General features: G+C 36.7%; 1 protein-coding gene across 7 annotated transcripts in view; it reads left to right on the top strand.

The window, feature by feature from the left end:
• Nucleotides 1-9,123, top strand: part of dzip1l (DAZ interacting zinc finger protein 1-like) — a 56,152-nt gene extending 47,029 nt beyond the window's left edge. For 6 of the 7 annotated variants that reach the window (XM_051923555.1, XM_028825727.2, XM_028825728.2 and 3 more), the window contains 3 exons: nt 5,281-5,525; nt 6,988-7,127; nt 7,412-9,123. In XM_051923555.1, the coding sequence (XP_051779515.1) occupies nt 5,281-5,525; nt 6,988-7,127; nt 7,412-7,573 (547 nt within the window). In that variant the 3' untranslated portion in view covers nt 7,574-9,123. The remainder of the gene's footprint in view (nt 1-5,280; nt 5,526-6,987; nt 7,128-7,411) is intronic. The other variant, XR_007934226.1, reaches the window with a different exon arrangement.
• The last annotated feature ends 3,796 nt before the right edge of the window (nt 9,124-12,919 follow it).

Here is a 12,919-nt window from a genome sequence, read left to right as displayed (position 1 = left end):
ATCGATATATGGTACCAGTGTTTGGATGCCTGACTGAATATTTAATATCACTCGCTTTATATTCATCTTATGGTTTGGTAACTCCGTGTTACATGATACCTTTAATAATAACTATGCTTATAAAGTTCTATAATTTTTTGATTAGTTTTCATATGAAATATTGCTACAAAATATAGTTTATTAAGCCATTCAAATAACTACTGTACATCCCAAAATTATTCTAAACAGATTTACATCAACAATTTGCTGTGAGAGTAATATATCTGGGGTAGCACCTCTCACTAAAAGTATATACAAATATATAATGTTGCATGATGTGGCTATAAAAAGTTCATCCACTTCAATTATGTTGTAATAAGGAATCTTTATATATTCACTTGTGGTTTTAGCTTTGATCATCACAAAAACAGCAATAATGTCAAAGTTAGAACAGATGCCTGTAAATTAATTATAATCAAAATAACACTCCATAAATTTAAAAAATCTTGATAGATGACAACTGGGCCACAACTGAAGTCGTAAGATATGAGATATTCTGGAGAAATTTCTGCCATCTTTATACATCTAACCAGTACAATGTTTAAAAATTCACCTTTGCAAAATTGCTCCCCTTCCTCAAGATGTTTTGAGCACCCTTTTTAGCAACGATTCTCAGCTTTTGCCGTGTACAGTATTTTCAGTTACAGTGAGCAGGGCTGAAGTTTGTGCTTTAACCCGAACTAATATAGAAGGTTGATATTTTGGTTTTTAAACAGATAGCAAATAAACATTTTTTTCAGTTTCAGCCATAATTCGGACTTAAGCTGAAAAGATGCAATTCTAGAATTTTCTTGTATGTACAGTATACATGTTGATAAGTGAATTGATTTATGCAAAATGTAATTTGCAGTGAAACTGTTTTGCTTCACAAAACATTTGTGAAACAAATTGTGTTTCACTTTCAGTGAAATCCGTGCAATTGAGACAAGTGTCCTTTCTGGAAGCATTTACATGCATAAATTTGAATTCTGTCCATTATTTTAGTTTTCAAATAAAGATCTCTAGACTCAAAAAAAAATCACTAGACTCATTTCCTATCACATATAGACATTTTGTTGAGCTGACAGCCATGTTCTCTAATATGATAATGGGGCACTAAGGGAAAACCCACATGGAAATGGAGAGAACATGCAACCTCAACATAGGGAGCACCTGTGATGTAAACCCTCGTCTCTTTTTTGCAAGGCAGCAGTGCTACCACATGGCCTCTGTGCCACTCTAATACGATTCCCACTTTGCCAATTATAACGACAATCTTGTACATCACAATCCTAAAGATGCATCAGGAACAGAAAAGAAACTCAAACCACATGGTGCTTGGAGAATGCATATCCTCAGCCTATTCTGAAGGAATCAATGAACAGATAAGGAGAGTTGCTAAGCTAAGCAATTATTGTTTTATGCAGCATGTTATATTTTTGAAAAATGTATGGTGCACCTATTTGGTGATGTGAGAAAGGGGCATAAATCAAATTGATTTCACTGTGATGATATGTGTCATGGTACGAGGGATAGACAAAAGTTCAAAGAAAAGTTGGGGTTCCAACCTGACCACCATATTTAATAATAACTCAAAAAAAAAAGACTTTCCTATCAAAATAAACAGGTCCTCGATGGTACAAACACAAACTAAAGAAATAAGTAATCACTACTGGTGGCTCTTCACTACAGTCTGTCTATGGATCTATGTTTTGCAGTAGATTCAGGTCTAGAATGAGAAACCATGCTCTAGGAGTGGCTACCTTTATATCATCCAGACCAGAACAAGCCCTAAAGGAACGTCTTAGAGCAGCAGAAGGTAAAGTCAAGACAGTGTCAATAAGTGGACTCTTGAGGGCGCTGTTGCCCTGTGAAACCCAACAGACAGATGCAGACACAGGGTTAAAAGCACCTAGAAGTATTTTCATTTTCTTCTTCAAAGTGCCCAAAAAGCACCTCCACCACCATAAACAAGTAAATCACTATAATAATCCCACAATATTAAACGCAATAATTCTCCTCCTCTCCTCCCAGCAGCTCCGTCACACTCCCTCCCAACTCCGGCTCGCTTGCTGGGTCTCCCATAGTCCTTTATATAGTTCTTGACCTGGAACTGCTCCTGTCCTTCTGTCCATGTGATTCATTAGCACTTCCGGGTCAGATGGAGACTTGTATATTCTGTTCTTCCGTTCCCGAGTACTTCCGGGCTATATGGGAAACAAAAATCCCCGTGTCTCCCTGCAGCATTCCACGGCGGCACCCATGGCACCCAGCAGGGCTGTGAAGCTGAACTCCATCTCCCATGGTGCCCTGCAGGAATCCGGGGTACCTCTAAGCTGCAGAGAAGTCTCCATCTAGCGTCCTGGATGTGTCGGCCGGTTGAGCTGCCGGCCGTCCATCACAACGGTTAGTGACAGTGCCCTGTCTCATCTCATCTAGAGGTATTCCATATCTGAGTTGAGCCAATAAGGTGTTTCATAGACATGCATGCATGACACATGAATTATGCAGCTGCAGAAAACAGCACAGATTAGCACTGAAGTGTGCACAAAACTTTAGAGAACAACAATGTTCCTTTTTCCCACTCAAAAACAAAAACTTTAAAACCTCCAAAAATCGTTTCTTAGTAAGTTTTGCATTTCACTATTGTGAAATTGCTTGCAAAATTAATTTTTGTGAAACTCTGTGTGAATCAAAACTTGACTGTTTTGCTCATCACTATTAACTTATCTGTCTAGTAATATCTGTTTCTCTGTTGCTAATGATTAGTGAGATGAGCAAGTTCACACACCATTTGTGCCACAAACAATTAATCAAATGATGCAATATTGGTGTCTGGTCTGTCTTGATTGGCATCAGATCATCATGATATCCTCTGACATCATCAATATCTGACAGAATACAACAATATAGAATTAAATGCTAAGTAAACTGAGAGCCTTGCAACATTCCACTGGTCTGGAAAAGGTTTGGCTATAAAGTGCCTAAACTGGAACAGTGACACATCAAGTTTAGATTTGAATGGCTTTGAGATGAATAAGGATAAGCCATAATAATATGAAAAGAATATGCAAACTACATTTATCTAACAATTCAAACACAAGACTCAGGGACCACCCAAACAATTGAAAAAACAATATTCTACTCATAATAATATTTTTTTCTGTACCAGAACTATGTGTTTCTTTTAAATGTGGCATAATGCTGCTAGCTTCTTTACCATCAAGTGCATGTAGCACATGTAAGGCTTCCTTGTTGGCTTTTTTTAAAATTTAGTGCTGTCAGGAAGTTCTCCTAAGCAGTGGATGAATATAAAATGCCTTTCAGCCCCATTGTGATCAGTTTAATTTATTGTGCTTCATGCACTAATATGGATCTGATTTCTATCTTTTTTTCAATTACTGCTACTTTTAACGAAGCAAATGGTACTGGACGTCCTTTGCTGGATTATGTTGTATAGCCTTGACTTGGAAAAGCTCAAATTGGAACTGTGAAAATGTCAGTTCTTATTTTAAAGTCAAGAATGAGGGGCTGCAGCCTTCTGAGCTGAGAAGTTCTGGCTGCCCATGAGCACACACTCAAGGGAAAACCTAATACAGTACGGTACACAATAGAACCAGAATCAGGCTTGCATTACTTTTTTAGGACTAAAAAAAAAAAGTCAAATTCAAAACCAGGAACACAAGAAGTATGAACATCAAAAGCAAAATGCAAGACTAATATCAAGATGAAAAACTATCTCTAAAAGAGAAAATTCAAAAACTAAATATGGTTCCTAAAATATGTAAAAGAGAGATTATACTAGAGCCTGTTTACACTTGTCATACTAAAAGAACATAAATGCTTATACAATTAGTTATTTCACCTAGATATATCATGATGATACAATGTTTTTTTCATTAATTAATGTCTCAAAATTACAGTAGTTTTAAGATTCCTTATTATAACATTATAATGTGAAAATGTAGTACTAGGGTGTTGTACCATGTTAGCCATTATGAATGTAGAGAAAAACCAAGCAAAATGACACCTTTTATTGGTTAACTAAAAAGATTACAATATGCAAGCTTGATTACATCTTGCCTGAAGAAGGGGCCTGAGTTGCCTCGAAAGCTTGCATATTGTAATCTTTTTAGTTAGCCAATAAAAGGTGTCATTTTGCTTGGCTTTTCTCTACAATGTGAAAATGTCTAATTTGGAATGAATGCTAACATCATTCTGTTCTGAAACTGCTGTGTCAAAACCTATGCTGCAACAGAGGGGTCATTATGAATTTTGTTGCATATTAAAATCTGGTGGTAGTACTCACTTCAAATGAAGGTTGATTGAGTGAGTATTATTATTCAACCATCAATTTTCTGACCCACTTTTTCAATTCAGGGTTGTGAGACGCCGAAGCCTGTCCCATCCACAGTGGGTCCAAGGCAGAAACCTGCCTGGGAAGGGACACCAGTCCATCAAAGGACATACACGAAAACATCCACGCAGATCAGTGCAGTTTAGAGTTGTCAGTCAACCTGTCAGCACATGTGCTGTCTGCAAGAGGATGGCCACGCAAATTGGAAGAACACGGCGTCTCCAAACAGAAGCCTCTTTTTCCCGGAAGTGAATATGGGGTCGAAGCACTGTAAGGCACCATAGCTACCTAATGATCCACCGAGAATATTATCGGAGAAAAAAAATATAATGTCTGTGATGCCAGCATTTGTTTGTTATGAAATTACTCTATTATTTCATTACCGTGTGCCTCTCTCCAGCTTACAATGGAAGTGCCGAACCCTTTTCTTGTGCAAGAAAATGCATGTGAGCCAGCATTTCAGATGTGAAGTGGGCCAGCATAGTCTGGTTTTGGCTGTGCATTACTCTACTTGTGGAAATCCATTTTCTGTAGATATCTTGCATGTAGACAGGAGTTCTTTATATGGTACACATTTTGTTTAAAATTTTACCACTAAATCTCCTTTTTAAGCTTTGTATGTAGTAGTTTTCCAGTCAGTGTGGAGACTATTTGCATGGCATAAGGATTCTTAAAGAAACATGAGGTGAGAATAAGTGGGAAGCAACAAAGATATTAAATATTGGATATGCTTCTGTTACATTCTTTCCAAAATCGTAAGTACTGAGCATCAGTTGATACCATTATTCAACACTAGATAAGCAAAACTACACTGGTACCATAGATGTGATAAGTGTGGATCGTTCACTGAGCTTTTCTAAAGCTTGCCAGCCATCTCAATGGAGTGGATTGCTCTGTTTCTGCAGCACCACTCCCTTCAGCTCAGAAGATGAGTCAGTAGGAGACAGCGCTTATGTCACTAGCCATGGGCCAAAGGACTCCCACCCTGTGAAGGTACTGCAGTCAAGCCCCAGGAAGACTCAGCCTGCGGTGACCGCAGCAAACGAGGAGGACGACGAAGATTGGTCTGACACAGACATCTCGTCTGAGCCAGCCAGCCCTAGCATGGGCATCACTAAGTTTCCTGGATCACAAAGTCTCAGCTCAACTGGTAAAATGTTACAAGAGAGAATTCCCCCTTCTTTCCTCCTTTCTAATTTTTCACTGTGTGCTTTGTTGGGTGCAGTTTCTGGATCTCTGGGCCATTTTCCTTGTTTTTCATGGGATAAATTCTGGTATTGTCAAAAGCATATTAATAACGCATTTAGAAAAACTATTATATAATTATATTTTAAAAAGTAATCAATTTCGGCCAACATTGGTAATTACATCATTGGGGAATAAAATAGGAAATAATAGGTACTTTTTTGATAGTTTAATTTGATATATCAATTTAAAAATATGCATTTTTGAAAATTTGACACCCCCATGCTTGAATACAAGTACTAATTCTACTGTTTATTTAGTCAAAAAGCAGACAAATGTGAACTTTATGTCATTCTAGGCCTGCTCCACGTTCGTTTACCACCATGTTTTGATGAGCCAGTCTTATAATGCAGCCAATATGTGGATATGCGTCTGGCAAAATATCGCCTTCTCCATATTTGGCAAAACACCAGGATGACCTTAGGGATTATATCACTTTCAAAGAAACAATAGGCTGTCATTGTCAGCAGTGAGAAATTGCCTAGGCTCTCACTCCTCTTTGTCTCACAAAGAAGAAGTGGCATTATGCTGTCTGTTCTTCCTCACTTTCCCATGTGGTTTAAATTCTCATTTTTTCCATCACGTTCAAGCAGCAACAACTCCCATCACTCAGACACTATTCTAACCTGAAACTGTAATCAGGCTAAGAGTCAAATACAGGGAGTCCTTCAGGGCACAACCCACATAAAGCTGATTGCATGAGTGAAAAAATGTACCATTTAGCTAACTTGTTAAGCAGTACTGTAGAATGATATTCTGTTCTTGAACTGAACATATGAAGAGACATCTTATACTTTTGATAGCAGTCTAAGAATTCAATACATTTTAATTAAAAAAAAAACTTAGGCAGAAAAATTCTATCTATCTATCTATCTATCTATCTATCTATCTATCTATCTATCTATCTATCTATCTATCTATCTATCTATCTATCTATCTATCTATCTATCTATCTATCTATCTATCTATCTATCTATCTATCTCATATTATGAATAACTCTGCCTTGCTTGCAATACTTTTGAAAAATCTAATTTTTCTGGTTCCTTATCTTTAAATCCTATATTTTTAACTATGATTTCTTCTCTCGCATTTTGGTTTTGACAACAGTATTTTTGACTTTCTGATAATGATCCAAGCCTGTATTTTTCACTACAGTTCTTCTTCCAGTCCTAATCATTACAAAGCCCCTCTGTCCTACTGCAGACCCTTCTAAACCCAACATGAAACAATATTCTGAAGATTCCCTGTCTACAACCACTCTGCATTTCTGAAATTGTTGACTCTCTGAGATTTTCAGTTTCATATATTTAGCAAAAAGCATAAAGGAGCAAAAACACTCATAATATTTTCTACTTTTTTCTCCAAGGATCTCTGGTCCAAACACTAACAAAGAGCGTAGAAAGACAGTTAAACAACCCAGGAAAGAAGCCCATCGGTGGAGTTAAATTGATCCCTGCCCAGTCAACCACTTCTCCAAAGTCCAGCACAACTGCGAAACCTCTGCAAGTAAGTTTTCTCTATTCCAGCATTTAGGGCAAAATGGCTCTTTTCAGACTGTGAGTAAAACTTCTGATCTTCCAAGGGACTGCAGGAGAACATCTCACATTTCCAGCTGCTATAGACTGAGACCTTATCAAACCAAGTACACAAAAGTACACTATGGTATGGAGCTACTTTACTCGTTTCACAACTAGTCAGGTTCTGCTCATACCAGAGCTCTCTGCAAACTGCCGTGATGGTAGATTATGCTTGTTCTCTTTATTGGTAGTTTGTTCTTTTTCTAATCATAGGTAATAGATGTGGAGAGTGATCTAGAGCTGTCACCCATTGAGGAGCTAACACCCGAAATCCCTAAGCCTAAGGAGTCTAAAATGCATGGGAGCACAGATTCTGCTGCTTCACGTGTGACAAGTGTGTGGAGCTCTTCTGCCAGTCGAGGAGATGGCTGGTGAGACCATCCCAGTGTCATATGTATCACTTTTAGCGTGCCAAAAAAACCACAGAAACAACCCCAGTGGCATCTTTGAAATACTGAAATTGGTGAAGGTGGGTGCTAGTTCAAAAAATCTTTGAGGAAGATCCTGGAGAAAACTTGATGGTTTATGGTCCTACAGAATACGAGGCCTGTAATATGATAAAGCAAACAAAAGCCCCATTTAATCCATGTAGCAGTGTTTTCAATATTACTGTATTATAGGAGCTCCTTGGTGCTGAAACTCAATTAAGTGTGTAAATCAGGGAATACTCCAATTTGGGTTCAAATGTGGAGTTCTTGGTGCTTCCACAAAGTCAGAACTCATTTTATTTTGACTAATTATTCATCAAGTAGATTGCTAATGATATTTTGAGCTGTATGGCAAAACCGTCAAAGCTTATCATCACAAGCAATTTGAATCTCTTGAAAATGTATGCTAACTGCTCATATGTGTGGAAGATTGGACCTTAGGTATCATTACAGCTTCTTCTATAATACTTTTATTAATTTGAAAATTTGGATAAAGCAGAATTGAATGTATGTCCTGTACATATTATGTCATTTTCATTTATCTTTGCTAAAAAAATGTGGCTTGCAAGGATTCTGAAACCACTAACACACACTCCCTTTTTTACTTTTGCTAAATAAAGTATTGATTGCAGGTCATTTTCCACACCACCCATTTCATGATGCAGTTAAATATATAGATTAGGGAAAAAAAAAACAAAAAGCTTATTAAAACTGAATCATTTTTGATTTTTAAATTTGAATGTCATGAGCAGTGAATGCACATCATCCAGTATATAACTCAATTGACACTGTCACAGAACTGAAAAAATAGACACTGGACCACAGAGAATGAGGGAAAGATGTGTCATAAAGGAAACACCTAAGTAGGACTGTGTGGACCCACTTTAATAAGGTGTGGCAAGTTCTTGTTTCCTACATACCTTTCACATCATTTCTACGAGCCCATTCTTAATTCTTTGCATTGTAAGTGTCCCGTTAACTGTGACAACTTGGTGGTCCATACACCTGTTATTGCCTGGCCACACTATTTAAATGGCTTGGCAATCCTGAATGCTTCTGTGCTGACCAGCTTCTCATCTCATTAGCAAGTGTTCAGGACCGTCCGCTTGTGGCACAGTTAATAGGTGGGAATATGTAGAGGCTGGCTTATGCACATCAGGGTCTTCTTATGATGCATTCAGGGGATACTGATTGGAGTCTTGTTATTCACCTGCCCTCCATCAAATGCCATCAGATCACCCGGCTTTGCTTTGCTTTGTTTTTTAAAAAAGTATGCACCAAGTTCATATGAAACTCAGTGTGAGGATAAAAATATGTAAATGTCTGTTGTGAAGCGTTTTGGCACGTGTTGAGTTACCAATCAATATAATGTGAAGTACAATTGTAAAAGTATTTTTATGGTTTATGATTAGGTTTGTGTTTATATTAATATATTTTGCAAATTTTCTTTTTTATATTTTTTAATTGTAAAAATAAAACTTTTGCATTTATGTAAAATATATAATTTTATATAAAATTTCAAATGTTATTTTCTAATGCATATTTAATTTATTTTGCAAATGATCTTTTATAAAATAAATTATGAGGTACATCAGTCTACAGATCTTTTCATGGCAACAACAGACACTGCGCAAAAGTCTTCCCATGTGTGGAGCATCGACAATACAGTTTCCAGGCCGGTACTTTACCAGCCATCCATTTTTGGTACTCTCTTTTTCACTTTGTTTCAAGAAGCAAACACATCTCCCACCACTGTGGATCCTGCTGATCCATACTAGTCCACAACAGAGGGGAAAGTGAACAACAAGCACTGGTCTCTGGCCAAAAATTTTAAAAAATCTGATGTTTAGATATTTCTGGTATTTGATACACTTTATTAATCCCTGAGGGGAAATTGTCTTTTTGTGTAACCTTTGGTTGAGGTTATCTTGCAGGAAACCATCGTGTTTCTCAGGGTCACAAAAACACAATGCATTAAGGGTGCCATCCAGAGGAGTTAAATTTTAAGGTTTCTATTTTGTAAATTTATCCTGAGCTTTGGAAAGAAAGGATGTGTGTATGTGGACATCCATACGGAAATTTAGTGTACCACCATGTGTTTCTAAAAGTGTCCATGGAAACATATTCAGGCTTGCTAAATTTAAATGCAGAATGTTTCTGTGGAGTACTTAGCATTGTATACTGAGGTGTCTGCATCTCATTTTCAGTGGCTAAAATATGGGTGGAAAAATAATATATTGAATATCACTATTTTAATTTTACAACTACTAGCAATAATTGTTATAATGCAATGAATGTCAACAGAAATCGTAATGAATTTCCCAATAATATATTTTAAATATTTTTATAATGAGCTGTTCAAATGCCTGATTTCTGTATGTATGCTTGTTTGTGACTGTAAGGAAAACAAGAATGTTGCCCAGGTTTCATTTAAATAACTTATATTATTTGGGTAAAGGATTAAAATAAATGTATGATATGTAATATGACAAGTAATGAGTGAATGATTTCAAAATAGCATTGTTTCTGATCAGGTCTGATAGTTTTTTGTTTCACTGTAATCTGATGAAGGATGCACTTGGCCTTGCTGAACTGCTCATTTTTATTGGTGATCAGGTATCTCCCTTGTTTAGATGCTCCACTCATTGTACATCTGCATATGTACCACTGCATGTCATGCAATATGTAAAGGCTCACATATTTACTGTTTTCAAGCTACATAATACAACAAATGCAATAGATATGCAGTGTTCGTGGTGGATAAATAAGATGTAAGTCATTCAGGGGACCAGGCCTGATTTGATCCCTAATTCTTAGTCAACTTGCCTCTCCACTGAATTTAAAAGTGATGTATAACACTGGAGCTTGGTGAAAGGATGAAAAAGGTGCTTCATGTAAGGAGAAAGGCGAGCACTAAAAATGCGCAATGAAGAAAATTTTGGATTATGACCAAACTAAATCTCACAATCTGATTTGTTCTTGGAAGATTTCTTTGCATCAAGCTTCTTCTAATTTCATATTGAATAAAGCCTTTTTAACAGGCCTGGACAGGCTGCATCTGGGAAAGCTACAAATAACTTTTATATTACAGCAATGATGTACTGTAATTAAAATCTGAAAGCACACAGAGTGTATTAAAACATCAGCTACGTATGTTCAGAGACTGGACTTGTTTTGCTGTCACTTTTATGAAGATTCTGTACTGTGTTCATTGTGTTACTGGCCAAATCAAAGCTTAAGTAAGATTTTACTGCATGGTATGACCCTATCTAGTTTAACGTTAAAGTTTAAAAGTCTTCTGCATACCCTCCAATAAATCACTGAACAAACACCTTATGCCTTGGGAGTAATTTCATTCCAGTTTTCACTTCTAGTGGCAGTGTTCCCAAAAGCAGTGAGCTTAACTTTCTGATTTGTAATTCTATATATAAGGACTGTGCTTGCTATCTTATATAAGTGTGTAATATTTTCTTGCATGTTATTTATTGATTATTATTCTTATCTAATTTTAATTTGCTTTTCTTTGAAACCATTTCTTTGACATCTTGTAAAGCACTTTGGGCTCTGCCTTGCATATGAAAGTGTGCTATAGAGGTAAATGTTATTGTCTGTAGTGTAAAAGGAGCACTGGAATTCTAGCTTATGAAGTCAGAGATAAAATGACAATAACAAATTTCTAGCAGTGTGTAATTACATAGGTGACTGCTCACTCATGACCAAGTGTGGTACGTGTACCATAATTCAGGTAGCCTGCTTCCTTCCTCATTTATGTGATGTTTGAGGCATTACTGTTACGTGTAAAGAGTACTTTGAAACTCATGAAGTGTAATGGCTAATCTGTTAGTTGTTTCAGTTTTAGCATGACTGCTGACATTTTTCTAGGCTTTCACCCCATTATTGGCATTCAGGATTCCACGTAGCTGCATTTTCTGGGTATTTGTTCAAGCCAGCATGCTGGAGAATTGCCCGCTTTCAGTCAAATGGAGTGACGTTAATTTTAAAATGCAAATCCTAAGAAAAATTTAAACAGGACAGCTACAGGTGTCTTGCTAAGTATAATGAATTAAGAATATGCATAATAAAAATTCTTCTCATTCATAAAATGTTCTATGTCTATATAAGGCATTACAACTGCAATGTAATTTATTTATTTCTGCTAGTGCTGTTATAAAAGATTGCCATTGGCACATACCTTATAGACATTATTGAAATTCAGTATTTGCCATAGAATTGTCTTGGAAAAAGTGAAAAAATGATAAGGTATTGTTTTCCTTGATAGACCATATTATGGACATAAGACCCAAGAATTCTAAGGAGGTTCTGTCAATTAAATAAACTGACCTTTGTTTTAAACCTTCCTTTCAGTCCCATTTTCAACAAACTTAGAAGGTGTCATTTTTGTCCTCTTTGTAATGGTCTTCAAGAAGCTTTCTTCCTGGAATGTATTAACTGTTCTAAGATCTTGCCAGTCGATTCCCTCCATGATCATTCAGGTCTCCATGTGAGACACCTCTAAGCTTACTTTTTTTTTCCTTCCTACCTCCATCCATGCCTCTGAACCCATTGTCCACCCCACATAGCTGTGAGAAATTACAGTCATATGGAACAACTCACTATCCATACATTTCCTTAATGGGCCTTTTGCTCAGCAGATATATGACCATTGTAATTTGTCCCTTGTCTGATTTTCACACTGTCTGATGCCTAAAATGTGCTGAAGGAAATAATTAGAGCTGCTTCATCTTGTTCACTTTCTCTCTGTTTACTTTGCCCCCCTTCAATACCTCTTATGTTTTTGCTGCCCTTTCTATCCTTGTTGTTCTAAGTTTGGTACCAAATTCATGATGGGATATTGAAGTGTCTGGATTTGTTCAGATGGAGAAAATACTCACTCACTGCTTATTTCTCAATCCAGTGTTTTAGGTTTCTTTAGACTTGGGGGAATGAAAGGTCTGTTAAAGGAGCTAAATATATACAGTTGTTCAACATTAAAAGGTCATGAACAATCGAAAATAACAGTGTTTTTACTTTTGTTTAATTTACAACAGTCGTACATTTTCAAAAGGTAATATAAAAAAAGCTTGTACAGATATGGAAAGAGAGTGATGCACCCTAGCTGCCAGTGTCTAGTGTAATTCTTCAGAGAGAAAGAGAGATCTGCACCTCCATGACAGTCTGTTATTATCCAACAAGAACACAGAAATGTGAAAGTTTAGAATTACACTGTACACCGAGTGAACATGAGGCAACTACATGCCTTCTCTTTACAGTCCAAAACCAATGCATTCACTCT

This window comes from Erpetoichthys calabaricus, chromosome 2 (genome assembly GCF_900747795.2).
Source record: "Erpetoichthys calabaricus chromosome 2, fErpCal1.3, whole genome shotgun sequence".
Classification (NCBI taxonomy): Eukaryota; Metazoa; Chordata; class Cladistia; order Polypteriformes; family Polypteridae; genus Erpetoichthys; species Erpetoichthys calabaricus.
The sequence above is the reverse complement of the archived record's forward strand: the minus strand, read 5'-3'. Positions and strand labels throughout refer to the sequence as shown.